Below are 26834 nucleotides of genomic sequence, written 5' to 3'. Positions count from 1 at the left end.
TGTTTTACTGAGCAGCCCATATTGCAGAGTGCTCCCAGCTGCCCTGCCCAGGCTGCAGCTTTCCTGCACACACGGGTGGGATGCCCAGCAGGGCAACACCAGAGGGATCTTCAGCCCAGCCAGATGGACCTTGGCTAACAGAGGATGGAGAAGCACCAGGGAGCACAGGCCAGAGAGACCTCAGCTGCTAAACTTATGTTCACCCCAGAGCCAGAGGGTTTAAATAGTTCCTGTGATACCAGAATGGAAACAATATATATAAATACATATAACAATAATATATATTATATAATATATATAAATAAATATAACTATATATATATAACAATAAATATAAATATAAAAATAAATACTAAACGCAAACACTCTGAGAAGAAAAGGTTCACAGGTACTGCAGGCATGGTTTTGTTCACAAAACCAGTTGTTGAGGAAGCTTTAAGGTCTTTCCACTCTGGAGGTGGTCCTTGAGAATTTATGGATTTTTTAAAATAATGACACATAGTAGTTTGGTGAAAATAAACACACTGATTTATTGATTGAGGGAAGAGTTAAACATGCATGGAAAAGGTGAGATAGCACTGAAGAAGGAACACAAAATTCTGACTGTTTGACTGATCCTGATTGGAAATATTGTGTTCTTATACCACAAGGACAGTGTGCAGAGGAAACTCACTTTCTTCTTCTGGATTTCTATGATTGTCTTGAGAAGCAGAGAACAATGAACCTTCCACCCAAAAATTAATTCCACCCATAAAACCTGCTCTCTGCAATTCTCAGGATCCCTCATTTTTTAACACAGCACCACACAGTATTTTGGGACATTATGAATGACTTATGTACAAAATTAGAGAACTTAAAGTAATTTTGAATATTATTTTACCAAAAAAGAGCTGTCTCAAGATAGAGAACTCCTTGACCGCATTTTAGACTACATTACAATCTTGTATTCAGATAAAGGAAAGAACATACCAAAGTTATGGACATCAACCTTTTTTTATTAACAAGTACTCCCTTTATTTTAAGACAACTGCAAGGAGCCAAACAAACAGTAAAAATTACTCATACACTAAAATTAATTAAGGCTTTTTTCCCCATCACCATTTTTTCCCAGTTTACTCTAAGATGTCTCCATCAATTTCTTGTTTTACTCACGGATGCACACAATATTTAAGTACTAAGTACTTTTACCATTACAAGTATCTAATTCCAGAATGGATCTAGAACTGTCATTACTAGACAGCTCACCTTTAAACCAGAATAATAAAACTGTTAAGTATCAAGAAGCTTGTACCTCAAAAATATTATTAGAAGAAATGGTCCTTACTGTAATAACCAGTCACTCATTCTTGTTTGTATTGATTCTAGAAAAAGAATTCACACCAGACATTTGCTAATTAGAAGCAAATCAACACAATCCTTACTACTATTACCACAGTTACACTGTTTTTTGGGTTTTTTTTTCCTCCAAACACAAATAGTGTATTTTATTGGTCCCAAAGTCATACATGACAATTAGAAAAAACCATGACTGATGGATATGGCATCTTTTTTGGTTCCTTGCTCTGGAGGTAGGTTGGTATCAAAACACTTTCAGCAGTCTTCATAAAGGATTTCATCTATTGGAACATCATTTTCTGTCACAGGCACTGATTCACAAATCTGTTCTCTAAAAGCCAAAGCAATCGTGTAAGGCTTTCCACGGGGATGTTTCATACATCTTTCAAGATAGGTATCATAATATCCTTTCCCTCTTCCCAATCTGTTGCCTTTTTTGTCAAACCCAAGGCCTGGCATGAAGATAAGGTCAAGACCTCCTGCAGAAAAATGAAATAAGCATTAGTGGATGCCCTGTGGATTTCCTGATGGCTTGACTGCAACCACATAACTTCAGACATTTGCAAGAATGCAAGCTTTGTGTTTTGTAAAATGCTTCCATTTCTTTGATCAGATGAAAAATACTTTGAATACTAAACCTGTAAATTTACATTTTCATCTATCAATTGCATACTAGTTCAGCTGAAAAATAATTAGATCTTGAAAAACTGTATGGGAAAAAACCACTGCATTTTAACAAATTCATTTTATCATTTTAACCCCACACTTCCAAATACAAATTATTATGACTCTAAATCAGACAGAGACTGAACTCAGGGAAATTAAATGCAGGAGGAATCAGAAAATCAAATGAACTTTAACATCAGACACAAAAATAGAAAAGGAAAAAAAGAATGAAAAGAAGACATGTAAGAGAGAGGGGAGACATCTTGACACCAGTGTAAGATGACATGAACCTTCTCTTGACCTTCCAAACCCAAAAATCTTTGAATACAATATATTCTGAAAGTGGCAATTTGCCCTCCTATATCAAGATGAAGATTTGAAGGCTTGTCCCTTCATGATGTCAGGTTCCTTCTTTCTCGGCCTCCAGCAATTTTCTCTGTTGTTCCAGCAGCACACACAGACATTCTGCTTGCCTGCCCTAAATATCCCTCCTTCCAGGATTCTTGTCAGATTGCACTTGATTGGAACTCAAAAAGCTGAAAGAAGATGCATAAGCTGCTAATGGCCTGGACTGGCTGGTGAAACTCCAACAGAAGACCCCACCAACCAGCTCCAGATAAAAAGGCAAGAGCTCTTGCTTTGCTCATGCCCTGTCAGGGGATGTGGATCGGCACCATGCCAGGGAGCCAGCTCCATTTACACTTGGCTGCACACTTGTTTCAGGAGCTGATTCACATCACTGAAAGTGTCTGCCACGAGGAGTGACCACCAGGCACAGAGGCTGCTGCACATCCCTGTCACTTCTGCAAGGCTGGCTCGTTCAGTGTGAGAAGTCTTGCACGGACATCCTCCAAACAAATGAGCTGGCCTGGCCTGGTGCTGACTCCTGAACCCAGGAACATCCCACTTACTCCTTTCACAAAGCAAAGGAAGTCTTTTATTACTTGCTGCTGTAGCAGACAGACACTTAAGTAGAGAAGGGCAGGGAGTGGAAAGGCAGCACAGACTAAAAGACAGCTGACACGAGCCTGGAAAGAAAGAAAGAAAATACAGAGTCTCAGTCCACTGCTTCTGCCTTCTTACAGGAACAGTGCTTAGCCTTGAGCAGCTTTTCTGTGACCAGACTCTGCTCCTTCACCAGAGCTTGGACCTGGTTAGGTATTTTTCTGCTTTTTCCATGTCCACACCTAATCCTTCCTGCCATTTTGGGCTGAGCTGCTTTTAGTACATCCGAGGGATGATGCCCACCACTGAAGGAGATGTGTGGGAGCATGTACTGGAAGAGCCAGAGCAAAGCAGAGTTTTTCAGTTTAGAGGGAATGCCATCTGAGATCACATATCAACTCCAAACTCTACCTGGAAAAGCATGTTAACAGTTCACGTAAGACCAACTCATTTGCACACATTTCCCAGGCTCCCGGAGATTTCCTTCAACTCTTCATTGCTCAGAGAAGAGTCACTGACATGAACACTCATCCATCATGATCTGATGTTTTAATTAGAACATTGATATAAAATATGCAAGTCAACACAGTGCAAAATGTTAGAGAACATCAGTCTTGCAAATCCAGCATTGTACAGCCAAGAAGCACAGCTTTTCTTGGAGGTCAGGGTTGAGTAAGAGGAGAGAATTAGCTAAAGGACAGACCACAGAATAATACTGGTTGGACTAAAAAGAAGTCAGGGTGTTTTACCACACTGCAGTCAACTTTTGACTTGTAGGACATAGGACAGTGAAATGAGTGAAATAGCAAATGGCAAACAAAGAGAAAAAGAGGGCCAAAGGCAGAATTATGGTCTCCCTGAAAAGAGATGCCATTTCATGGTACCACCATGTACATAATTTTGGACATACCACATCAAATCCCCTCAGTTTGCTCTTGTCAGTTGTCAGGCCTATGGACTAGGACCTAGAAACCAGCCCCCCTGTTAGCAAGGTCAGGAATAGATTCTGCAGGTCAAATCCTCCCCAGGTCATTCCTACTTATCTTTTCCACAACCTGCCTCCCATCAGCTTTGTGTAGGTATTCAGGTGGCCCAGGAACCAGTAATTCCCAATCAGTCATGATGCACAGAACTAAACACACTCTGCCTCACACTCTGCTTCAGCCGTTTTCACTCCAGGTGCCTCTCAAGACAAAAAGCAGGAAACATTTGCAGTCTGCTACTGGCAGGAAGAATGCACACGGGGCAAATCTGCAGAGCAAAAAGGTGCAATTTCTCCTTACATTTGTGTTAGACACACAAAGAAGACAAGTCAGGGGAAACACTAGGGAAAAAGGGAAATGGCAAAAACAGTGAAGGGAAGAAATATGTTTTCTGTGGACTTTAATTGATAGCATCAGGCACCTCAAGTGAATTTAGATGTATTAAAGCACTGTTTTCCTCTGGGTTCTCTGAAGAAACAGGGACTCTTTTAACAAGCTGGCTCTCTATAATGATGGGGGGTTTATGCTGAAGAACTCAAACAAGCTTATGCAAATCTCAATATGAAGAATTATGCTGTAAATACTGTAATAGTTACTCTTACATTTTTCTTCTGTGGAGCACAGCAATACTGATTTGCCTTGCTTTGACTCACAACATGTTCTCTGATATCCATGCAACTCACACTGCACAAGATTTAAGTAAAATATCTTTCAAGACTTCTGGTAGAAAAAAATGGCACAACTAACCCTGCATGAAGCCCAAGGGCAGCTCAAGCAGCATTAGTCCCAAATCCTATATCAGGATCTAGAATGGATGGCAGAGAGCTGCATGGAGTAAATGTTTTCCTGACACGTAACTTGGGGAACAACAAAACCTATTGTGGTTCTGTGGCAGTGTGGGGGAAGAGCTGTCACAGGAAGAGAGGTGACACACAGATGAGACCAAGATTGCAGACACTTAAGATTGTTATCAGCACTGAGGGTACATCAACAGGATGGCAGCTGAGGATAAGAATATGCCCCTTGTGGCATGGGGTCCTCATGCTCCCCAGCTTTCCCAGCCCTGCTGGACTACTGTCTGCCACTCAGGAGTGCGGCTTGCTCTGTCCTCACATCCTACAGCTCTTGCTCTTACAGCCCACTGTGTGAAATGGCCTCCTTGTCCCTGAAAAGACAGAGCAGGTACTTGAAAATCAAACACCACATCAGGTGTTCTAGTGCCTCATCAAACATGTTAAGGGAAGTCTCACGTTTGACATCTGCCCATCTCCTTGCAGTATCCACTGTCTCCCATGTGTCTGTAGACATTAACTGGTGGTTCTTGGATCCCCAAGGGTCCTGTGACCACATGCCAGGAGCCCAGGAAAGCACATCCACAGTCTAGAGAGTTTTGTTACAGGTGAGGTGTGCTTCTCCTGGAAAACTTGCACGTGGTTTGTGAAGGTTGAAAACACTGTCTCAAGCAACAACATTTTGCTCCAGCTTCCATGTAGAGAATATCCATGGTTCTTGCACACTTTAAGCTACTGGGTATACCAGTAATGTTAGTAATTATGATGACAGTCACCTAATACTCAGTGTATCTATGTCATAAGCTCTTGTGGCTACAGCTCCTCCAATTGTGTAGCACCATGCGTGAAATAATAACCCTGACTTATCTATCAGTGTGGGCACACAGCCTTGCTGACACGGCCACACAGCCTTCATTTATACTGCTAAATGCAACACAGCCAGAAAACAAATTGATTTACAGGATCACAGGTGGTCAATGCCTTAATTGTCAGCACAGTGTCTGGCACTGCCAGACCAGGTGACACCCATGACTGCTCCAAGGGACAAGACTGCCATGTGCAATAAAGACAGAAGGGTACAGGTCTGACTCCTTCAGACAGAAGAAGAGAGTCCAAGTTCTGTGTAGTGTGGACAGGACTTATCTGTGCCACTTAGCCCTGTATTGTTTGGCAGTGTAGATGCAGTCACAGCTTCTGAACCTGTCCTGTGGGTGTACAGGCACACTCTGTTTGCACTGACACTTTTACAATGATGCAGACATACCTTATGTCACAGAGAAGTGAAACAACTGGCCCAAGGACTCAAGAAATGTGTGGCAAAACTACATTCAAGAGGCAGGTGTGCAAGCTGCACGTGCCCTGACATAGCCAGCAGACCAAAGCGTTAGCATCCCCCCTGAATGTTTTAAATAAGAATACATGGTTTCATTTCCTCTAGGCAGCCGCAGTGAACCTCAGTTTGGCAGTGCATTTCTCATTACCTTTCATGATGGTATCAGGTTTGATTTGTTCCCCAGGGAAGGATTTTCTCCTTGCACCTCATTACCTCACTTCTCCTTAATCTGATGTTCCTTATTTGAAATGCCAGACGGCATTTTCAGAAGTGTTCTTGACAATGGTTAATTATAGAAGGGTCCATCAAACTGCACAGATACAGGTCATGTAAAGACTGCTGGGGACTTGTTCTGCCCTCAGAAGGAGCAGCCAGCATGGCCTCTCTCCTCCCAGGTTCGAAGGGGCTCCACCAGCCCACTGTCACCCACTGTGTGGGGTCATTCATCTCCCCCTGCACAGCTTGACAGTCCTAATGGAAGCTGAAACTGAAATGCTCCGTCATCCCAACTTCTCATCCCTTGCTGCCACTTGCTTTGTGGGCACAGCAAAGCACCTGGGACCCATCAAAGTGGGAGCCAGGACTCTTTTGATCCTCTCCTCAAAAGCACAGACAGAGGATGGGGCAGAGGCTGAGCTGCAGCAACTCCTGTGTGCCTGTGAAGAACAGCAATGTGCTCACATGAGCAATGCTCACAGCACAGATGCTGTCTGAGCCTACAAGAGGTCAACAGTGATCAGCTCCATGTCACTGCTGCTGCTCCTCACAGCAGCAGCTGTGCAGTTTGAGCTTCCCCTGAAGGCACAGAAGTTTGTGCATTGTTTACTCCATCACCGCAAGGATGGCTGGATCCTCACAATCTGGTACCTGAGGCAAGAATGAGTTTTCCAGTGGTTGGTTTTGCTCCACACACACCTCTCTTGTGCTTTGCTCAGATGTAAATGATTTCATAAGGTGCAGGAGCAGAAGAACCAGGCCAAGAACAGCTTTCTGTTTAAAGGAAAGAGTGTTCATGTTGCTGTGCACACCATAAATAATGTCAGATCTGTGCAAAACCTCTGCTGAACTCATGAGTAATTGAAAGCTGTTGATTACAAGGAATGAAAACTTACTTTGGTCCTTTTCTGACCTAGCAAAGACCACAATGGATTAAAAGGCAAACCCTGTTTCAGGAAAACCGTACTTTACAGAATGAAAAGAGTGCAGTAACCATCTGCTGCCCCCAAATCTGCTACCCTGGCAAAGAGGAAAAAAAAAACTCCATCACTTGATCCTAATATCTAAGTATCAGTTTTGGTGACATGCGGGGTGTGAGCCAGCAGGGCGTGAGCCAATGAATTGGAATAACTCATAAATTTCTAATTAATGACAGAGTCATCACTGCAACTTTAATTACTGTCAGCATTAGCATAGTTAGGCCTTTTGGGTAGGTGTATGCTTTCACCACATGCTCTGTAGGGCACAGATCACCATCTTGTTCTGTATTTACACAGTACCTAACACTGTGGTTAGAGTTAATCATCAGATATCGGGAAAAACAACTCCACAAAAGTATTTCACTTATGCTGCAGCAAAACAAATCCCTTCCCTTTTATGGTTTCTCCTAGAACATCCTGGGTGCCCCAGCACTGCTCCTGAGGTTACCAACACTTACTGTTTCCTTCAGATAAAAAGGTTTCTGCCCTTTGGAAAAAACCTGCTCTGGGTTTTGAGCACAGCATCTCTGCTCTTACACATCTCTTGGTGTAAGATCAAAAGAGGAAATGCCAGATCTTGCTCACTACAGACCTGATCCAGACCCTACCAAGGTGCATGGTTCCCAAAGGGCTCGGATTGCTTCCAGAGGAAACAAGCTCTTTCCCCCACAAACCCCTGGAGAAGACAGACAGTGTTATATGCCTAAGGAGACAAAAACATTATCCTTTGCTACAACTCATAAACATTTGAAAAAAAGGCATTCATCCAAACTCAATGCGGTGCACATCCAGTAACTCAGAGGATTGCAGACATAAACAGCAACATTGCTTGCCTTGACCCAAGCCAGTCTGCTAAAATACAAATACAATCCCTAAAAAAGAAAGGAAACTTTTAACTGATAATTCTTATTTGCTTACATGATACATTGTCAGAAGCTCAGTGTGAATTCTCATTTCCTTGGAAACTCAAGTTACAACATAAAGGACCACATCCTCAGTTGCTCTAAATTGACATTGCCCCATTGACTGTTCTCTGCACCCACCTTGGGAACTACATGAAAACTATCCTGTATTACTGACACGAATTTGAGAAGAATGAAATCTTTTATTTTGTAGATACATCGTGTTGGTTGTTCATAAAAAGCTCTCCCCGAGTTCCCACTTTTGAGTAGCCTCCTTAAGATCCCAAACAGATACCTAACAGGACTAAAAGTTGTGTTTCATATTAGAGTTAAAAAAACAGCTCATTTTAAACTGCAGTCAGTAGCTTTTCCTCCAGGTGTTTCCCCTGTGAGAACACCTTTAATTGTGCACGACCACATCACTTCAGCAGGACATACTGTTTTCTACCTATTCACAGACACCTGTTGTCACAGAATCACAGATACTCTGAGTTGGAAGGGACCCACAAGGATTATTGAGTCCAGCTCTTAAGTGAGCAGCCCACAAAGGGATTGAACACACAGCCTTGGCATCACAACCACCATGCTCAGGGTGTTGCTTCAGAAGAAGCCAGAGGAGATACACAGTACAGGAATCAAAAGTCAAAGTACCACATCCAAATCTCACAGGCTCCACCCACAGCCTCCTGTTATGGGACACACCATTAAGTCCTCAAAACCTCAACTCTTTTCGGCAGAAATGCTCTTAGCACCGGGGTAATTGTTTTATTTTCATTCTTGTATATGGGAATTGCAGGCACTAGGAAGGTTCTGTCTCCTTTTGTCTTCCAAAGAACATTTTGCACACCCATACAGATGCCAAGCAGACTCTCTCCCCTGCAATCCCAGCGCCCCCACTGCTGGCATGACAGAGACAGCTTCTGTTATTACTTCAGTAAAATATTTTGCAGAAAATAGAACCATCAGCAGAATCTACAAACAAGCACTGAGCAACTCAGCGTTTATCTGTCTACTCATCCATGTCAGTGCTTTGTGTCAGCATGAAACATTGGTCTTCACAGTTCACACTTGCCCTGCTGAACTACAGCATAATAAAATATTTATCTGCCTCCCTGAGAAGTTACATGATAGCCATCAGTCATAAAGGTTTAAAACAATTGAGTGGCAGCCACTTGCCCGTTATTAAACCTCAAAAACACATAATAAAGCTGCTTGATCAGCTCCTCTGCTACTGAGCTGTGCTCAAATAAATACCTCTGATTTTGAATTAAACCAAAATCTTGCAGGTTTAGTGCCAATGCATCTGACAAGCTAAGTGCACTGCACAACATCAGCAGTAGTTTGTCAGTCCTGCTCAAACAAACCTTTCCTGCTCCACAGATAAATGTCCTTTCATGTTTCACCAGAGAAGCTACTGTACAAGGCTAAGACTTGTGTTTCTGGCTGCTTTCACAATGTGCAAATGCTGTGTGAGGCTATAACCATCACACTCATTTCCCCTGAGGTTTAACTTACAGTAAGTTGGGGACTAGAGTCTCATTTTCAGAGTTCCACCTAAAAGAAAATTTGAAAAGTATTTTTCTTTTCCACTATTATTCATCAAGCCTGAGTAAGCCCTGTAAATAAAACATGATCACTCAATGCCAACAACAAAATGTCTGGCTTTGCAAATTCAGAGTAAAGGAAAAAATAGCTTAGGACTTCCCAGTCATCAGTCTGTGAAAAATGACTTAATCTGTTTCTGATATTCATATATGTGAGCACAGTCTGATTGGGAAAACATAGGCAATCAAAAATGTTTGGTTCCAAGGCTTGCACCTGGATTCTCCTGTGATTTTAAACCACCAAAATACTCTGAAACCAGATGTACCAAGGAGCAATTCCAAAGAAAGAAGAAATGGCATTAGAGCCACTTTACAGCACATCAACGTATCTTGTTAAATCAGCAAATGCTGGCTACAAATTTGCTCCTTTAGAGAAACTCACAAGGCATTGATGCTTGAACTGTTTATGTGGGAATACTGCTTCAGCCTAAAATACAAGGATCCTTGTGTATCTTTATGTGTTTTTATGGGAATTTCTTTATGGTCTTATCAGCTATCCTTCCATGGTGTTTGCCTGAGCATTCATTTGAATACTCCCACTGGATACACGTGCATATCTTCACTCTTGGTCCTCTTTTGCACGCTTCTGTCTGGGTATTTTTAAGTCAAAATAAGACAGAGGTGAATCATCTGGGGTTTTTCAATACTTTATGCATCACTATCAATATTTCCAATACCCTTTGACTCACTTAGAAGATAGCCTATCATAAAATACGCAGAATTACTCATGAAATATAAACAGGTGAAACAACAACTTCCAAGTCAGTGGAAAACCTGGCTCCTGTAAGGAGTGACACCACTTGATGGGAATATCAGGCTGCTTACAGGCAGGGTTTATTGTACATGCAGAGACAGCTGGCTGGGAGGTGATGGCACCTTCACAGTTGCTGTCAAATGTGTTAACACCACAACAGCTGAGAAATCCTGCTTTTTCCATCACAAGATTTTCTTTTATTTTATAAGCTTGCACAGTTTAAAAAATCCGGTTCTCCCTGGAATTCTATCCCTCCCTCACTTCAATCCCCAATTTTTATGGGAAATTAGGCTGGAGCATTTGCTCTCCTGTGTGTGTGAGAGCAATGCCTGGATGAGATTTTAATAATAGGAAAGCAGCCGAAATGACACCCATGCTCCATGGCAAATGAATGGAATGCTGACACCTGCCGGCAAAAGGCTTCATGTCAGTGCTGGACAGGAATCTGCCCTCACCTACATCCCAAAAACTCATTCCGATCTCACATGCACAACAGCCAGCCCAAGCAGGGACTGAGTTCAGCATGACAGCAAACATGAAGATCCAGAGCTATCCTTACACCATCAAACAGCAGCATGAGTCTCCAGCTCCTTGAAGCTCTCCAGCTCCAGAGTCTCCAGCTCTGGGCCATTCCAAGAGTTTCCCACCATCCAGGGGAATAACTGCATGTTTTGAATCTCAGCAAAACCAGCAGGGATTAACTGTGCCAGAAAAACAAATCTTTTGTAGCTGGAAAAGTGCTGACCTGATTTAATAGCCCACTAAGCTGGCAGTACACCAATCCTAGGAAAAAGAAAGGGGAAAAAACTCACAAATTTCTGCCAGATTCATGAGCAGAATCTGCTCAGCAGCAAGTATCAGAGATGCTACCTGGGATGAGGGGTGAGGGGAGCACAGAGCTGGGCCCAAGGAAAAGGCAGCAGGACTGTCCCCTCTGGCACCAGGCATCTGCAAGGAGGGCTCACTTCTCACCAAACCACATCTTCAACCCACATTCCCCACACAGGTGGGCAGCAGGGAAAAGCTTCCTCTCCTGTTCCCCAGAGTGTGTGCACAGAGATGAGCTTGGTGCTGGGTCTTCCCTTCCAAAACATGAAAATAAAGGGAGACAAGGGAGACAAAGACGTCTGTTTGGATAATTACTGCAGCCAGAGATACTTGCACATTGGCATTTCCCCTGCATAAGTTGAACAGACTCCTGCCACACTCCAGAAATGAATTTCACCTCTTATCTACCTTTCAAAGACTCCTGTCTCTAGGAAACTGTATGAAAAAAAAAATGACAATGCTACTGTTCATACTCACTGGAGCAAAATTAGCCCTTTGAAACAAAACCCTTGAGAGTCACTTGCAGGGACTTCAAGGCCCCTGCCCATGCTGCTTTCACATCTCTTCAAACTTTAATTGATTACAGCAGAAGTAATCTTTTCAGTTGTTTTGATGAGTTTTCTGCAAGAAGGCAAATGTGGATGTGACACTTAAGATGATTACAAGGAAAAACAGTCTTTTAAAGCCTTAATGATCTTTATGGAAGCAAAGAGCTGTAGTGTTCCAGAGTTCTCAGCCTTTCAGGTTCACTGCAGGATACCGTGGCATGGGTGGTATTAAATTAAACCACATGGTGCCCATGGTTTAGTCTGCACAAGGGAGATTCAGGACATAAGGACACCAAAGGGCATTACGAAGCAACACCATATAAACACATGAACTTTTGCATTTCAGAGCATTTTTCTTAAACCTTAAAAAAAAAGGTCTCTGTATTGTGTCATACGTTTCTGAACAGAAGCACTGGGAGAAACTCAGGTAAAAGCCTTCACTTAGCAAATTAAGTGTTGATTATTGAGCTGTTTCAGAGAGTTCTGGAAGCTGGTACAGGCCTCAAGGGAAGGGCTGAGACCAGCTCCAGGGGAGTGTAACCCCAGAGCCAGGATGGAGTCACACATCTTTCAGCTGAAGGGTGGGATGCAGAAAAACCCTGAGGAAAACTTGCTATCACCTGAATTTTTTTTCTTTCCAAGAAAGCATTTTCCTAGGTCTACCTGCTAAGGAACAAGCTAGATGGAATAATACAAAATTATTTTATAGATCTTTACTAGTGGAACAGGGCCTTTTGTAATGATGCATCATTGTGGAATACTGGTGTGGAAACCAGTAAGAGATCTGCCCAGTGAGCTGATCTGAAAAGCAGTGCTATGGCATATACAGAAAGAATTCACATCTCCAGTGCCAGTATATGCATTTTACAGTATTTCTTTACCTGGGCATAAAATTTTCTCCCAGGCATCTTTTTTTCCAGAATAACATCAGAGAGATTGTAAATGTTGAAAGAGCAATGGCTGGAACTTCTACAGAAAAGCTTTACTACAAGAAAAATAAAACAGTCAAAGTTTGATAGAAAAGAATGCAATAGTATTCACAGTACAGGTGTAACTAAACAATGAATATTAAAAGGATGTAATTCAAACATCCTTATTTACTTCTCATCATAGAAAAATGAAGTATCCCTTGAACTGAAAGCAGCAAATTTAAAATGAATACAAGGAACATAATATTTCACGTCGCAGGAGCATAATATAATATTAACATAATAAGGAACATAATATTTCACATTACAACTAACTAACCAGTACAACTCACAGCTGTTGGAAGGCAGCAGGGCCAAGGGCTTAGTACAAATAAAATGAGATGCTTAGAGGAATGCTCCAAATGCCTCCTGGAAAGAGAAACCAGAACCTGTTTGTAAGGTGATCATCTGGGGACTGCAGCTGCAAAGGTAGGAATATCCTTCAGTTATTGCTACACAGCTCCAAGTTGTGAGATTTCCTGACTCCTGTAAAACATGTGATGCAGTATTGCATGTCCAGATCTTGCACTGTGAGGGGAAGGATCCTCTCTCCACAGCAAGATTCATGACCAGAATGTTAATGCCTCATTTGCACTGAATTTTGTTCTTCTTTTGCATATCACAAATACTATGGATCATTGTCTCCAAACAGAAGTTCATTCCAAACTTTAAATCATTTCATTAAAAAATAAATTACATTAGCAGCTAAGCCTCGATTTTCAATTTTGTATTGTGCCATGCTCACAGGTTTTCTTTTTATGACCAGTGTAAAAAGATTTTAAATTATAATCTGTCCCTTGACATATTTTGTACTGCAAGTTTTAATCAAGTCTCCCAGAGGAAAAGAAAATCTAACAGTACCTTCAATCACTTTACAATCTTGTTTAGAGTATTTTTTTTGTTTTTTTTTTTTTTTCCTAAGCAGAAACATTTAACATCTCTGCTTTTCATGTACCCATATTTCATTTATTCTTGATACATTCCTATCTGCATATAGCTCATTTAAATATTCTCAGTTACCTCTGAGCATTGTTTACTACATATCTTTTTTCAGAATGATTAGCATCATTTTGTATGGTCCCATTATGCCTTCATGGACAGCTGAAGTAGGATAATAGACCTTCCCTATGCTTCAAGCCACAGCATTTTCTACTCACAAGTATTTTTTATTTCTAAACTCTATAATGTGCCTCATCTTTCAAAATCCTCTCACTTCTGGTGCATGATTTCTGGGGGGGTGGGGGAGGAACCCATTATCCTTTTTAAAATCCCATTTTATTTTGCAGTTTTAAGTCAAACCTATTCCGCTTAAGACTGTGCTGCCATCAATTCAGTCACACTTCTCAAGAACTGTGCTAAAATTTGGAATAACTAAGAATACTGATGGCATCACAGGGCCATCAGTCCTGGCAGCAAATGCAGAATCTTTGAATGCATGAATAAATAGCAGGAATTTAGACAGGTGAAAAAGAGTTTCTGAAGACAAAAATGCTTCTGCAGGGCAAATTCCAATGGCAAAGTTTCAAATAGGGTTAATGGTCACTCAGGAATAATTTCAAACTACTCGAGGTTTGGAACTGTAGCCTAGAGGTAGGCAGCAGTTTCCTTGCAAGAGAATCATGTTCCCTGGCATAAACCCTTATAAACTAAATGCCACCACACAGGTAAGCTGTCCCTGTCTGTTTCTGCTACCAGCATGTTGTTGTAATTTATGCTACAGCAAGTCTCACAGTGTTCTGGAAGTTAAAAGGGCAGAAAGATAAAACTACCTTAACCTTAAAAGCCAACATTCAAAAGGTTATATGAAAACAAGGCTGAAAAGAAGTTGCTGCTAGACATATGTCAGTACTTATTTTATTTCAAATTCGGATCTTTTCTTTTTATTAATAATGATTTTTTTACTGTCATTGAAAGCATTGATTAATTAGTTAATATTTCACTAATTATCTTGAAGTTATAACATAAATGCTGTGATCAGTAGGCCACCAAAGTTTTCAGTGCTGAAAATGCCAGAAGTCTCCAAACTAAATTAAAAAATACAACTCAAGTTCTTAATACATTCATTTCTTAAAGCAAAAATGCATTCTGCTGTAGTTGAGTAGTAACAGATAATTCAGCATTCCCCATTACATATAAGATGCTATATTGTCAAAAGCTGACATTTTTCAGCTTGGGTACTTAGGCCAAACTGAGATGGGGGCGGGGTGACAGGCAGGGGTTATGTTTGTTTTATTCCAGCAAAATGGTTCACTGGTTTCCAAGATCACAGCTAGTAAAAAAACAAACAAACAAACAAAAAAAAAAAAAAAAAAAAAAAACAAAAAAACAAAAACAAACAAACAAACAAAAAAAAACCAAAAAAAAAAAAAAAACCAAAAAACAAAGAAAAGAAAAAGGAGAGGAGAGAAGCTCGGTTGCTCCATGACTTGTAGCAAGAACTTGAAATCTTGCTTGTAGCACCCTCACTGGTGATGATGTGGCTTTAGCACAGTTCAAACCCATTTGAGGCAGGTTTATGCAATGCTGCAGATGTGTGAAAAGCTGCCATAGGCACAGGCTTAGGAGAGACGTGTCAGGGTGAGTTCTGGGGCTCTCTGAAGATGCCCCCTCCCCGTATCACTACTGGAGTCATACCTGCATGGGTGGCCCCATGGGTGATTCTCTCTAGGAACCTGTGCCACAGGAGACATTCCCTCCATCCTGGCTCCTCATTCCACCCTCCCCACACACATGGCACTGATCTGGCCACAAGGTAAACTGGATCCACTCATTTGGGTTCAGAAAATCCCAGCAAAAACAGGAGAGGGGAAAGGAGGGAAATAATCTTCACCCAGAGCAGCAGGTTGATCCAGCTCACCAGAGAGAGGCAGAATAGGCTGAAACCACAAGGAGGGAAGACTCCTTAAGCTGGTATTGGTGCACAGATGGAGCACATGGAGCTGCAGGCTCAGCTCTTCCTGCCAGACCCATCTCAGCTCTGAGGACTCCAAAGGACTTTCATTTCACTGACTGCTGCTATTCCTGCTGTCTGGGGCAAGACTGGGAACTGAAACATAGAAGGAAATGATGACTGAAGTTTCACTGAGACTTTTTTTGGCATGGCACCCATTTTCACAACCCCTCACCATCAGCTTCCTTCAATTGCGTCAGCCCAAACTCGTGTGGTGGTTCTATCTGAGAAGAGACTTCTGCTGGTGCTGGGTTACTCCTAACCAAGACTGGCTTCCCAGTATAGGTCCCAACGTGGCTGCAGGGACATCTGTGCTAGCACAGGAGAGGACAGGTGGGGACCAAGAGGAGGAGAAAGGGCAGCAGCTTATTTAATCAGGCACTGCCCAAAAGCAACAATCACAAAACTCTGTCTTTTGTACTATTTAGTGGGGAAAGTACTATAAAACAAGTTTTTCTAAGACAAGGCAAAAGAGAAGGAAACCAGCACAGTGGGGAAGGAAATTAGTAAACTGGGACAGAGAATCTTATATGTCTGGAAGCAGACAAGTTACAGAAGACAAAACACCCTCCTCCCTTTTGGCAGGGATAAGCTATTTATGCTGGCCCAGCTGTCCCTGAAATGACAGGCTGGGACTGAGAGCAGGAGGAAGTGGGGAACACAGTGAGAAAGGCCAGAGAAGGACACTTGAGGAGGGAGTTTCAGAGAAGCCAAGCAAAGAGCAGAAGGATGGAAAGTGACATTATAGTGGTAGAGAAATTAAAGCTTGAAAAAAGAGGTTTAGTTCAAGGCTGAGACAAATCTGGGAAATTATTGTTTTGGAGGGAAGAGAGAAGAAAACTTAATGTTGGAAAAACAAGCAAAAGAGTCTGTATTCACTGGGGGCAGCTCCTCTGCACAACTCAGACTGCAACAGGATCCTGAACCTCTGCTGCTGCTTCTCCATCAGCAAAACCACTTAATATCTTTGAGTCACTGAATGGTGCAGTGATGAAGAGCCCATACAGAAATGCAGATCTCCATCTCCATCCCAAGGTTTGAATAATGCACAGTAAAGAGGCCTGCAGCTCTAACCTGGGCAGGGAGAAAACAAACCACTGAGCAGATACTCATTAGAACAATCATTCTAATGCAAGCAGAGTTCATCTTCTGCCTCTTTGAAAGAGTCCAGACCATTTCACCTGGGTACATCTTTGAGGGAATTCACACCTGAGGGACAAGGACTGTGTCATAATGTACTGTGACACCAGGGCAGAATTGACAGAGATTAAGAGGCTGAATTAAGTCTGGACACATAATCCCATTTCTTGCATTTCTTAGAAAAGCACATCCCAATCCATTCAAGTAAACAAATTTAGAGCCATCATTTCTAATCACATTTCATTTGTTGGCCAAGAAAACTAGGCCAAACCCCCTTCTCTCCACCATGCAGGTGAATGTTAGAAAAGATGTTTATAATTTATTGCACATCTTCAGCTACCAGTCAGTAGTTAAGTTATGAACACTTAAGCATATTTGCTCAGGTCCAAGCCTTCCAGCTGAGATCCCTGGCCACACGCCTCCCTTCAAAGAAGCCTCCAAGAATTATTTTACCATATGGAAACAGTCAACTTAGTTTTTTTTTGGGTTTTTTTTTTTTTTTGGTTTTTTTTTTTTGGTTGTGTTTTTTTTTTTTTTGTGGTTTTTTTGTTTTGTTTTGTTTTGTTTTGTTTTGTTTTGTTTTGTTTTGTGTGTCCCAGTAAGAATAATCTCTGTTTCAGAGGAATAACTTAGCTTTTCCTTCACAGTTCTCAGAGTGGGTCTAGGTAATAATAAATAACATTGCAAATGAGAAAACCCATGTCCAGCTTGGTGAATCACAACACCTCCCTAAACCACACTGAAAATGAAGCTGCTGGCAAAATGTTCTTTAAACTTCTGTAGGAGTACTGATAAAAAGCAAACACAGAATACAGTTTTATCTGATTTACTCCTTCCAAAGTTGTGCAAGGTTTCTGTACTTCTGTAAACAAATACTGCAACCTGCCTGGACTTTCATCAGCAGTATCACCTTGGGCAAAACCCAGTACCAGTGCACATGTATACTGCTGATGGGCAAGGATAAAAATGGGAATTGGTACCTATTAGGAGAATGTACCACTGGCTTGCCCCAGAAGTTGCCTAAGTCTTTTCAATAGATACAGCTGGAAATGAACCAAGTCATGCACCTACACACACCCCTACTCCAAAATATCTGAACTACTTCTTTCTTTGTTCTTTCTGTTATTGTGTCCATATAGCCTAACAAAAGCAAATTTTCACATGCCAATAAGTCACCCACACATGGTAGAGAAGATGACAGACTTTCTCATACCACAAAAGCAGTGATCTTTGTTTATGCCAACATGGTGTGTGTGAGTACTGCCAAGATGAAAAGAGGTAAACCCTGGTCCAAGAGAAAAAAGGAGGGTTTGTGTCTATTGAACACTGCCCATGAGTGCTACCAAAGACTGGGAAAATATGCAAACATTATACCTAGTCTTGTATTTGAGCTATTCTTAACAGTAACTATGCCTGAAGTCTTAAGGACAGTGTGAATTTAAGCTTTTTATCATGCAAAATGAATACACTCAAAAATGACATGGCTTATTTATGTACCTGCAGGCTATTTCTTGGAAATTACATAGTAATTTATGCCAGCCATGGGAACATTACTAATGTAACACTATGTTATCTCCTTATAACAATGTAAATGCCTCAGATCACCAAAGTATTTGATAACATCTCTGAGATAAACGTGCCATACATGCATCATTCCAACAATTGAGGATGGATGTAGCAGCAAGGCAATTAGCATTCTTGCAAATGTACCAAAGTTCAAAAAATTTAATAGGTGACAAAAATATAGCAAAAGGAATATAAAGACATGCTGAGATTAAGTGTGTGTTTCTGTGGGGACAAATTAGTAGTGTGTGTCTGATGCTGCAACAGTGGAAAAAAATGAAACTAATTCTCTAATTTACAAAAACTGTTCTAGGATAAAGGACCAAGGTTTGACTCCCAATCCAAATGGCATTATTCCAAAATTACTGTACAAACAGTACAAACAGACTAATACTGAGTTTCAGGGAGAACAAGTCTGACATGGACATACATCAGTTCTTACAGCTGGTCTCCTGGCACCTCTGGCACCTCTCTGTAGAGCACAGGAGCTTTTCTGGCATTGCTCTCTGCCCAAAGCCTGGTGGAAGGAAGGAAGCAGCAGTTCCAGAACTAGCCAGGTACCAAAATGTGTTCCTGCCCTCCCCATTTCACTGTCTGGCACCCAGGTACATCTCAATGCACTCGATACCTGGAAGTCCTTGCTCCCATCATACCTCAAATTGTGGGTTTACTCTGTGATGTCTACAACAGACTTGCTAAATTCAGCAGTTCACCAGTAGTACAAAAGTTTGTCCAGAGTGCCTGAACTAAGCTCAGTCAACAGAACACTGGATATTTTTTAGCTTACCTTCAAAAGTCCCTAAATCCCACCAATATACACAATTTTTTGACAAACATTAGAAAAACATCAAACAGTGCTAAATATTAAATGTAAAGAATGATCGTATGAAGCAGTGAAATCCCTTGCTAGCTAATATGCAGACACAGAAAGGATTCTGAATTAGGAAAGAGGTAATGACCGAAAATAAGAGAAACAAACACGGTGAAGCGCTCTGGAAAAGTACATTGGCATCCCAAAGCAAATACAAGCCCAAGTTCAATCAAACAAAGTCACAGAAATGCTATGTTCCTTTATCAAGCACTAAAAAGCTGGCAAGTGTGTGAGGTGTGGGAGCTGTCTGCATGGTCAATTTCAACCTGGAGAAAATCTTCCCAGGCTGAGGTTTAAAGCATGAGCTCAATATGAATTTTCCATTTATAAGATTAAACAATTCTGCAGATGATTCAAGAAGACATTAAAGTGTTTACAAAAAGAATATGAATAATGAATGCAAATACACAAAAAGCAAGCTTAGTTTACAAGTAGGAGTTGGAGAACTTTAGGTTAAGAGAGACATTATTTGGGGATAAAAACATACACACACAAGTTTGATCCTAATTAACTTGTACCTTCTCAACCCTATGAAGAATCCAGTGTCTGAGACAGCATTATAAGGCCAAAATAAAAATGTGAGAGAATGATGCTAGAAAAGACTGCAGACCAAGAAATTCCTTTTCTTTTCAGTCTAAGGTCTCTGTCCAGAGAGCTGTTCTACAAGGGCAGGCTCCATATCAGCACTGTGATTCATCCATTCAACACAATTTGCAGGATCAAAGATTTCAGAAAATTCTCAGTCTATGGGCATCACCTGAGAAGCTCCCAACCTTTCAGGCAGTATAAACCAAAGTTCTCAGGGTACATTCTAAACCTGTGAATCCCTGTGACTTCCAGTGACAGCTTAAGCTACCCCCAGCAAGCCCCTCTTTGTTTTACAAGCCTCCACATGACGCCGGCTGAGACTGTGCTGAGGATGTTCATGGATCTGACCAAAAAGATGATTTATGTGGAGGGCTGAGTTTTCTTTCAGCTGGATCAGTGCAGTTGTGTTCCTGCTCTGCTGGCATGTCATTGGGGTGGCATCAGGGTAGAGAAAAACAGGCAAGAGAAAGGAGCATCTCTCTACAATGTATAAAAAGAAGGTGTAACATTTAATTTCATTCTTGCTATCAAAGTATTTCCTACCGGCCTCCAGGCTACTCCTGCTCAACAATCCTATGATGCAGCAAGAAAATACTCACCACCAGCAAGAGCTTCCTCTCTTGCAATGTCATCATCACTGGGCTGAAGAATATTCCAGGATGTCAAAGCAAGTGAAGAAATGTCTTCAGCAGATGATAATTTCAGCATGTCCATGTGATTGCTCTGAGGTTTGTAACGGGGGATGAAACACTCCTTGCCTTGCTTAAAAATGTCCTTAATGATTTCTTCTGTCTGGACTTCATCTGGCATGCTCAGGAAGATTGCAATTCTTTTGGATTCTTGGTACTTGGGATGGTCAATCACCTACATGGGAAATTGACACAATTGGTTTATGAAAAGTTTTTTGAAAGATCAACTTACTTTCATTTAACACAAAACTGGAGCAAAATATTCATTGAAGGGTAGAGATACAAACTTTGATGGATCATAAACAGAATAAATTGACTTTGTTGCCTACTCCAACATTTCTACCATCAGCAAAGTCAAAATAGGCAAATTTTTGCATCTAGTGAACTAAGTTTGGGCCAGCAAAACAAAATTTTGCAGACAATCTTCCAATCCCCTAAAGATCTGCACCATACAGTGCAGACATCCTCAAATGCCCTACTGCAGAAAGATACAGCAGGCCAGAACTAACAGCTTATGCAAGCCATGAGGGTTTAGCATTCCTTTTCTTCCATCCTTTTTACAGACTGCACCTCTCATCTGGGCCTGGCAGAACAGGAAGCGCCTCAATGATAATAACTCAAAGGAAAATCAGCACCAGAGCAGATGACTGCAGAGCACAAAGTCTTCCAAGAACAGGCCCCTCTTTCTTTTGTTAACCTGAATGTCATCCCTCCAGCAGGATGAGATACATGACTTCAAACATCACCTGCTTCTAACAGGCGATCTTATTACTGCATGTTTTTCAAAGCTCGAAGGAAGGATGGCCTTGCCATTTTTTACTTTTCATGAGACTCTGTGCTGGGTTTATAAAAGGCTGAATATAGGAGGGAAAATAAAAATGCTTATATGGTGAAAAAGTGTTAGCAGACTCATACCTCACTTTGCTCTGCCCATTCTAGACTGAATTCCACATTCAAATCTGAAAGGAGGCTTTGAAAAGCTTGTCTTCTCATTTTCTAGCACCTTGTATATTTTGTCACTTACATTTGGATAAAACATTATAAATGTGCCCCTACTAATTTAAATGTGATTTATTTTACACACTTGGACAAAATCTGTTTAAAATATCAGACAATTGAGAAACTCTCTACAGAACAGAGATCACCAGATGCCCTGCTCAACATTTCTATAGCTGCAGGGTAACTCACTGTTACGAGGTTTAGCCCTTGCCCTGGCCTTGTTTTGAGACACAAATGTCCACATCTGAGTCAAGATATGGTTCCCACTACATTTTCTATTTTCTTTCCATCACAGCAGTTAAAAACCCAGGTGAAATACTCAGAAGACAGATGCAATTTTGTAAGGGAAAAAAGGAGAAACACTCCAGACTAAATAATGGTGTATGTGTTGCTTGGCCACAGAAACATCTTAACAATTCCAAACCATATTTTATTTCCTTTTCTATCTGCCTAACCCTACACATGGATTTTTCCACACGATTAAGCTCTTAAAGAACAAAATTTCCATTGTTGCTTTTGCTGCAAAAAGCAGACTCTTTAGTCCAACTGCAGACTCCAGAAAATAGCTGTGGCTCATGTTGAGCCAAAACCTCTCATGGGTTTGGTGAAGAGAGAAACTGAGAAACTGAGACACTTTGAGACAAGGGCTGTGTGCTGTGGGCACCACAGAGGTCCCATCTGCTCTGATGTATCCAGTAACACATTAATTAGGCTGTATAGGAACAAAAATGAGGTTGAAGATGTGAACTCACATGTCAGCAGGAAGACACAATTTCAGATGTTCTCAGAATTGTGTAGATGCTCAGTTTCTGAGAAAACTGAAAAAATTTCCACACTTAATATATATTATCTGTCCTTTGTTCACCAGCTGATGGCAATTTTTTCAGAATCAGAGCATGCAAATAGTATGACTTTAATGATGAACATAAGCATTAAAAAAGAATAATCATCCAGAAACTAATTAAATACTGGTGGCTAGGTCAGCCTGTGAAGCTATTTCATTTTGAATTTAAAGATTATTTTGAAATGAGATTTTTCCACTAAAAATATTACTTAGGTGTTATAAAATAACCTGCTCACTTTTATTAGCTACAAGCACTGATGTATGTTACAAAGCTACATTTTTGGCCTTATATAATTCCAAATATTTCCTCAGTCTGTTCCAAAATTCCTCCCTGCCTGATGTATCAGCCACCCCCCATGAGGAAGCCAACTCTACTTTCTGCAACTTGCACAGAGCCACTCTGTCTCAAGCAAGGTCAAGATTTTCAATTTGTGTCAGATTAAGAAAATGGCAAGATAATATCCATTTATGTCATATTTCCTGATACCTTCTTTTAAGCAAAACAAAGGCTGTCTCTTTTAGAGTGCTCTCACTAGAAGAAATGAGTGCTCTGTTGCTGTGTTTAGCAGCAGCAGTTAGACAAAGGCTGAGGGCTCCTAAAAATTCAGTACTACATGGGCTAGGTGCTTAAAAGTTGGCTGAGGACTCTGAATTTTTGAAGGGCATGCATGCTTGTATTTTCTAAAATTCAAGAGATTTAAGTCTAGGATGCTTGATTACTAAAATGCATTATCATGAGAGCAGGACACTGCATATAGATATGTTTTTAAAAAGCATTCCCAAGGAAAAAAAAAAAAAGTTATGTAAATTCCAGTTAAAACTTCCTACAACTTAAAGTTTCTGTGCTGCCACATCCCACTCATGAAGTGGCTACACATTAGTAGTAAATGAAGTCTATAAAATGATTTGAGAGCCTCTGGCAGGAAAATAACCATATAAATGTAGATCATCTAGAAGTACCCGCTAGTGCTGCAAAAAAAATGAGGACTGTGCTCCATTACATGCAGTGACTGCAAAATAAAATTTTATTATGTTTATTAAAATGATAAAATACATCTATATAAAAACTGTGTAATCCAAACACAAACAGGACATTTCAAAAGTACATACGCATATCACTCTGTGCTATATCAGTTAGGCAAACCCTGCTTGATATCTTTTAAAAGAGTGTAAAAATTATATTAAAATAAAACTGTGCGGAAGAAACACCGCTGGATGATACAGAAGGGGGATGACAGCATGTAAAACAAGAGGCCAGTGGCTGGGCTTTGTATGTATGGCCAGAACCAGGCTGGTGTGAAATGTCTGAGATAAACACCTGCCACCACCCTCAAGGAGCCACGCTTGGGGCAGTCTACCCCATTGTCCCCAAAATCCACGGGTGAAGTGTGTTCACCCACGGGAGAAGTGTCCCCAGCACCCCAGGGGCAAAGGGTGACCACCATGCCACTCTAGGGCCGATGTGTGACCACCGCTCCAGGGTGAAGTGTCCCCAGCACCCAGGGCCGATGTGTGACCACCGCTCCAGGGTGAAGTGTCCCCAGCACCCAGGGCCGATGTGTGACCACCGCTCCGGGGTGAAGTGTCCCCAGCACCAGCAGTTCCGGCGCCACCGGCCCCGCTCCCCGGCGCTGCCGAGGAAGGGACGAGGGAAGGTTCCGAGGCGGAGCTCACCCCCGCTCGGCGGAAGGGCCCCTGAGTCACGGTTTCGATCACCGGCGGGGCCTGGAAAGTCCCGGCCGTGCTTCCCGGCGAGCCGGGCCCGGCCCCGGCGGTGCCCGGGTGTCCGCACCCACCTTGCGCCCGAGCAGGCGGGACTGGCGCTGCTTCTCGGCCGCGCCGAGCGCCCGCAGGCGCTGCCGCAGCTCCGCCCGCAGCTGCCGCTTGGCCGCCCTCAGCGCCGCCGCCATCGCGCCGCCGTCCCCGGCCCGCTCCATGCGCGAGTGCGCCGGGCGGGCCCGCGGCGGAGCCGGGCAGGGCCGTGGGGGCGGCCCGGGACCGCCCGCTCGCCGCTCCGAGCCCGGCTGGCACCGGCCCCACCGTGCTGGAGGGCCCCTGCCAACACCCGCGTGCTGAGGGTTGTGGGTTTTTTTGGGTTTTTTTTCCCCCCCTCTGGCGCAGATCGCAAAGAATTTCCCCTTCTCTAATTTTTCTGCAGGAAGGGAAAGTACATTTCGGCGGGATGCTGTAGCCCCGTCTGCCAAGCAGTTTCATATCCCTGTGGCATCTGGCGGTGGCCGTGCGCTCTGGGGATGGTGTGAAGGATGGCCCCGTGCCCGGGCTCAGGTGGTCACTGTGTCCAGCCCAGGAGCCGTGCCCACAGGGAACATGTGCCGGCCACGTCCCACGGGAGGCCTCAGCGTCCAGCACACCTGTAACTGCCCGGGCAGGTGGTGGAGTCACCGTCCCTGGAAGTGTTCAGGAAATGACTGGATGTGGCACTTAGTGCCATGGTCCAGTGTACAAGGTGGTGACTAGTCGAAGGTTGGACTCGATGATGCCAGAGGTTTTGTCCAGTCTAACTGATTCTGTGATTTTAAGCACAGAAAGATACATTTTTATAGGAGAACAGCTGCTTTCATAAATCTGTGTGGCTTTTGATGACATCTCAGTTTAGCTGCTGCGTGCCTGGATGAAGTCATCAGCTGTCCCCCTGTGCAGCTCTTTGACCTCACCTTTTGCTCTAGAAGCAGCTCGTTGTTCTCCCCTGACAGGTCCAAGGATCCCTTAAGCAGCGGTGCCCCAGGACCTGGCACTACTCAGTGTCGTGGATGGATAGCTTCATGACAGTTACATGGACACTATTTTATAAAACTTAGCCCTGCTCTTTTCAGGTGTTTTACTGTGCTGAGAATTGGGGTGGTATGTCTCATCACTGCTTTTCTTGCTCTGCACTGAAAAAAGGAGGTTTTGTCCCACTGAAGTTAACCAGGAACCCACTGGACCGTTAATGATCCATCCAGGCTTCTTTTGTTTAAAACCTGCCCTTACCACGAAGACAAGTTCTAAAATTATTGTATCACCTACATTTTGAAAAGACACAGTTATCCTTTATATTTAACTAAAAAATTGTACTTCTGAGTATAAAATAGGTTACTAGATCAGTGTAAAAGGAAGTGGATGTGGTATTAATAGATTGGTGTTAGCCACTATAGTGTGGGGCTTGCAGTAATGCTCAAAAAGGAACTGACTAAGAATGACTTTTCTTACTATGAAGACTTAGACTACTAATAAAGACATATGTCATAACATGTTTTAAAATGTCATTTCTGACAGGTGCTGCCATAGGTGTTCTGGAGGTGGGCATTTTCCTTTAGCTGCCCCTTGCCCTTTGAACGCTGCCATCTTTTCTTCAACAGCAACAAAGTTCTGCCTGCTACAAATTCTGCCTGCATGTTAAATAATATTTCTTGTTTTCACTGGGGAGGGAGAGGGAGAAATACATGCTTTAACAAACATTAACATCTGTTTGTGTTCTGTGGTTAAACCCACCAAAATAGACCATGGAATCACAGAACAATCCAGGCTGGAAGGGACATTGAAAGCTTGTGTGGTCTAACCTTTCCCGGAAAAGGGAGCCTAGATGAAACTATCTACTGCCCTATTCAGTTGTATCCTGAAAACTGCCAGGGAGGGGGAATCTACCACATCCCTGGGCAGGTTGTTCTAGTAAACAATTGTTCTTGCTGCAAACAAAAGTCTTATGTTGAGATGAAGTATGGAGAGCCCTTTACCAGAAGAGGCTGATGTGTTCTCTCAGTGTCACAAAGCTGGATTTTCTAGAGGATCTGTCTCAGAGAACAGTGGTGTTGTGTGCCACAGGCAGCTGCTGGCTCAGTTTGGTTCACCTCCCAACATGTTTAAAAAAGGAAGGGTGTTTAGACCCAGCCTTAGTTTCCTAATGGAAAATCACTACAGCTGAAGAAAACTCTTCTAGAATGAATTCTTGAACAACTACTGTTTAGCCTTGGAAAGCAAATGGAGTTTGAGTAAAAACATGAATTGCCCAAGACTGTAAAAGCCTGGAAGCTCTATGAATTTGCTGAGTTTTATGATGTATCCCAAAACACTACTGTCATCAGAACTGATCCAGTTCATTTATTTTGCCACAAGATATCTGTTTCTTATGCAAGCTATCAGATAGTACCTAAAAAGTACCACAGAAAATGAAAGTCTTGACATCCATGGACCTCAGGTCAAATCCATAAACTACTTGGATTTTCCAGCAGCATTTTGATAGCTCTTTTAAGATTATCTTACTCAGACAGATCTTTTCCCATGCTCCATTTTTCTGGAAAAAATGAGACCAATCTTCAGGCTTTAAAATATTTTCTCAA

The 26834-nt window shown here is 42.2% G+C and overlaps 1 protein-coding gene across 2 annotated transcripts; it reads right to left on the bottom strand.

The window, feature by feature from the left end:
• Positions 1–511: 511 nt before the first annotated feature.
• MTHFS (methenyltetrahydrofolate synthetase) lies at positions 512–24434 on the bottom strand. Of its 2 annotated transcripts, none has more exons than XM_053988916.1 (3): positions 24294–24434; positions 20565–20829; positions 512–1814 (listed from the first exon to the last, which is right to left on the bottom strand). In XM_053988916.1, exons 1-3 carry the CDS (start codon positions 24432–24434, stop codon positions 1591–1593), a joined length of 630 nt encoding a protein of 209 aa, XP_053844891.1. In that variant the 3' UTR covers positions 512–1590. The 2 variants fall into 2 exon arrangements, with proteins under 2 accessions (XP_053844891.1, XP_053844892.1); XM_053988917.1 differs by lacking the exon at positions 512–1814 and adding an exon at positions 19798–20445 and having other exon boundaries at positions 24294–24419.
• Positions 24435–26834: the final 2400 nt, after the last annotated feature.

The sequence above is a fragment of the Vidua macroura genome, chromosome 12 (assembly GCF_024509145.1).
Source record: "Vidua macroura isolate BioBank_ID:100142 chromosome 12, ASM2450914v1, whole genome shotgun sequence".
NCBI classification, from domain to species: Eukaryota; Metazoa; Chordata; class Aves; order Passeriformes; family Viduidae; genus Vidua; species Vidua macroura.
This window is presented reverse-complemented; position numbering and strand designations above follow the sequence as displayed.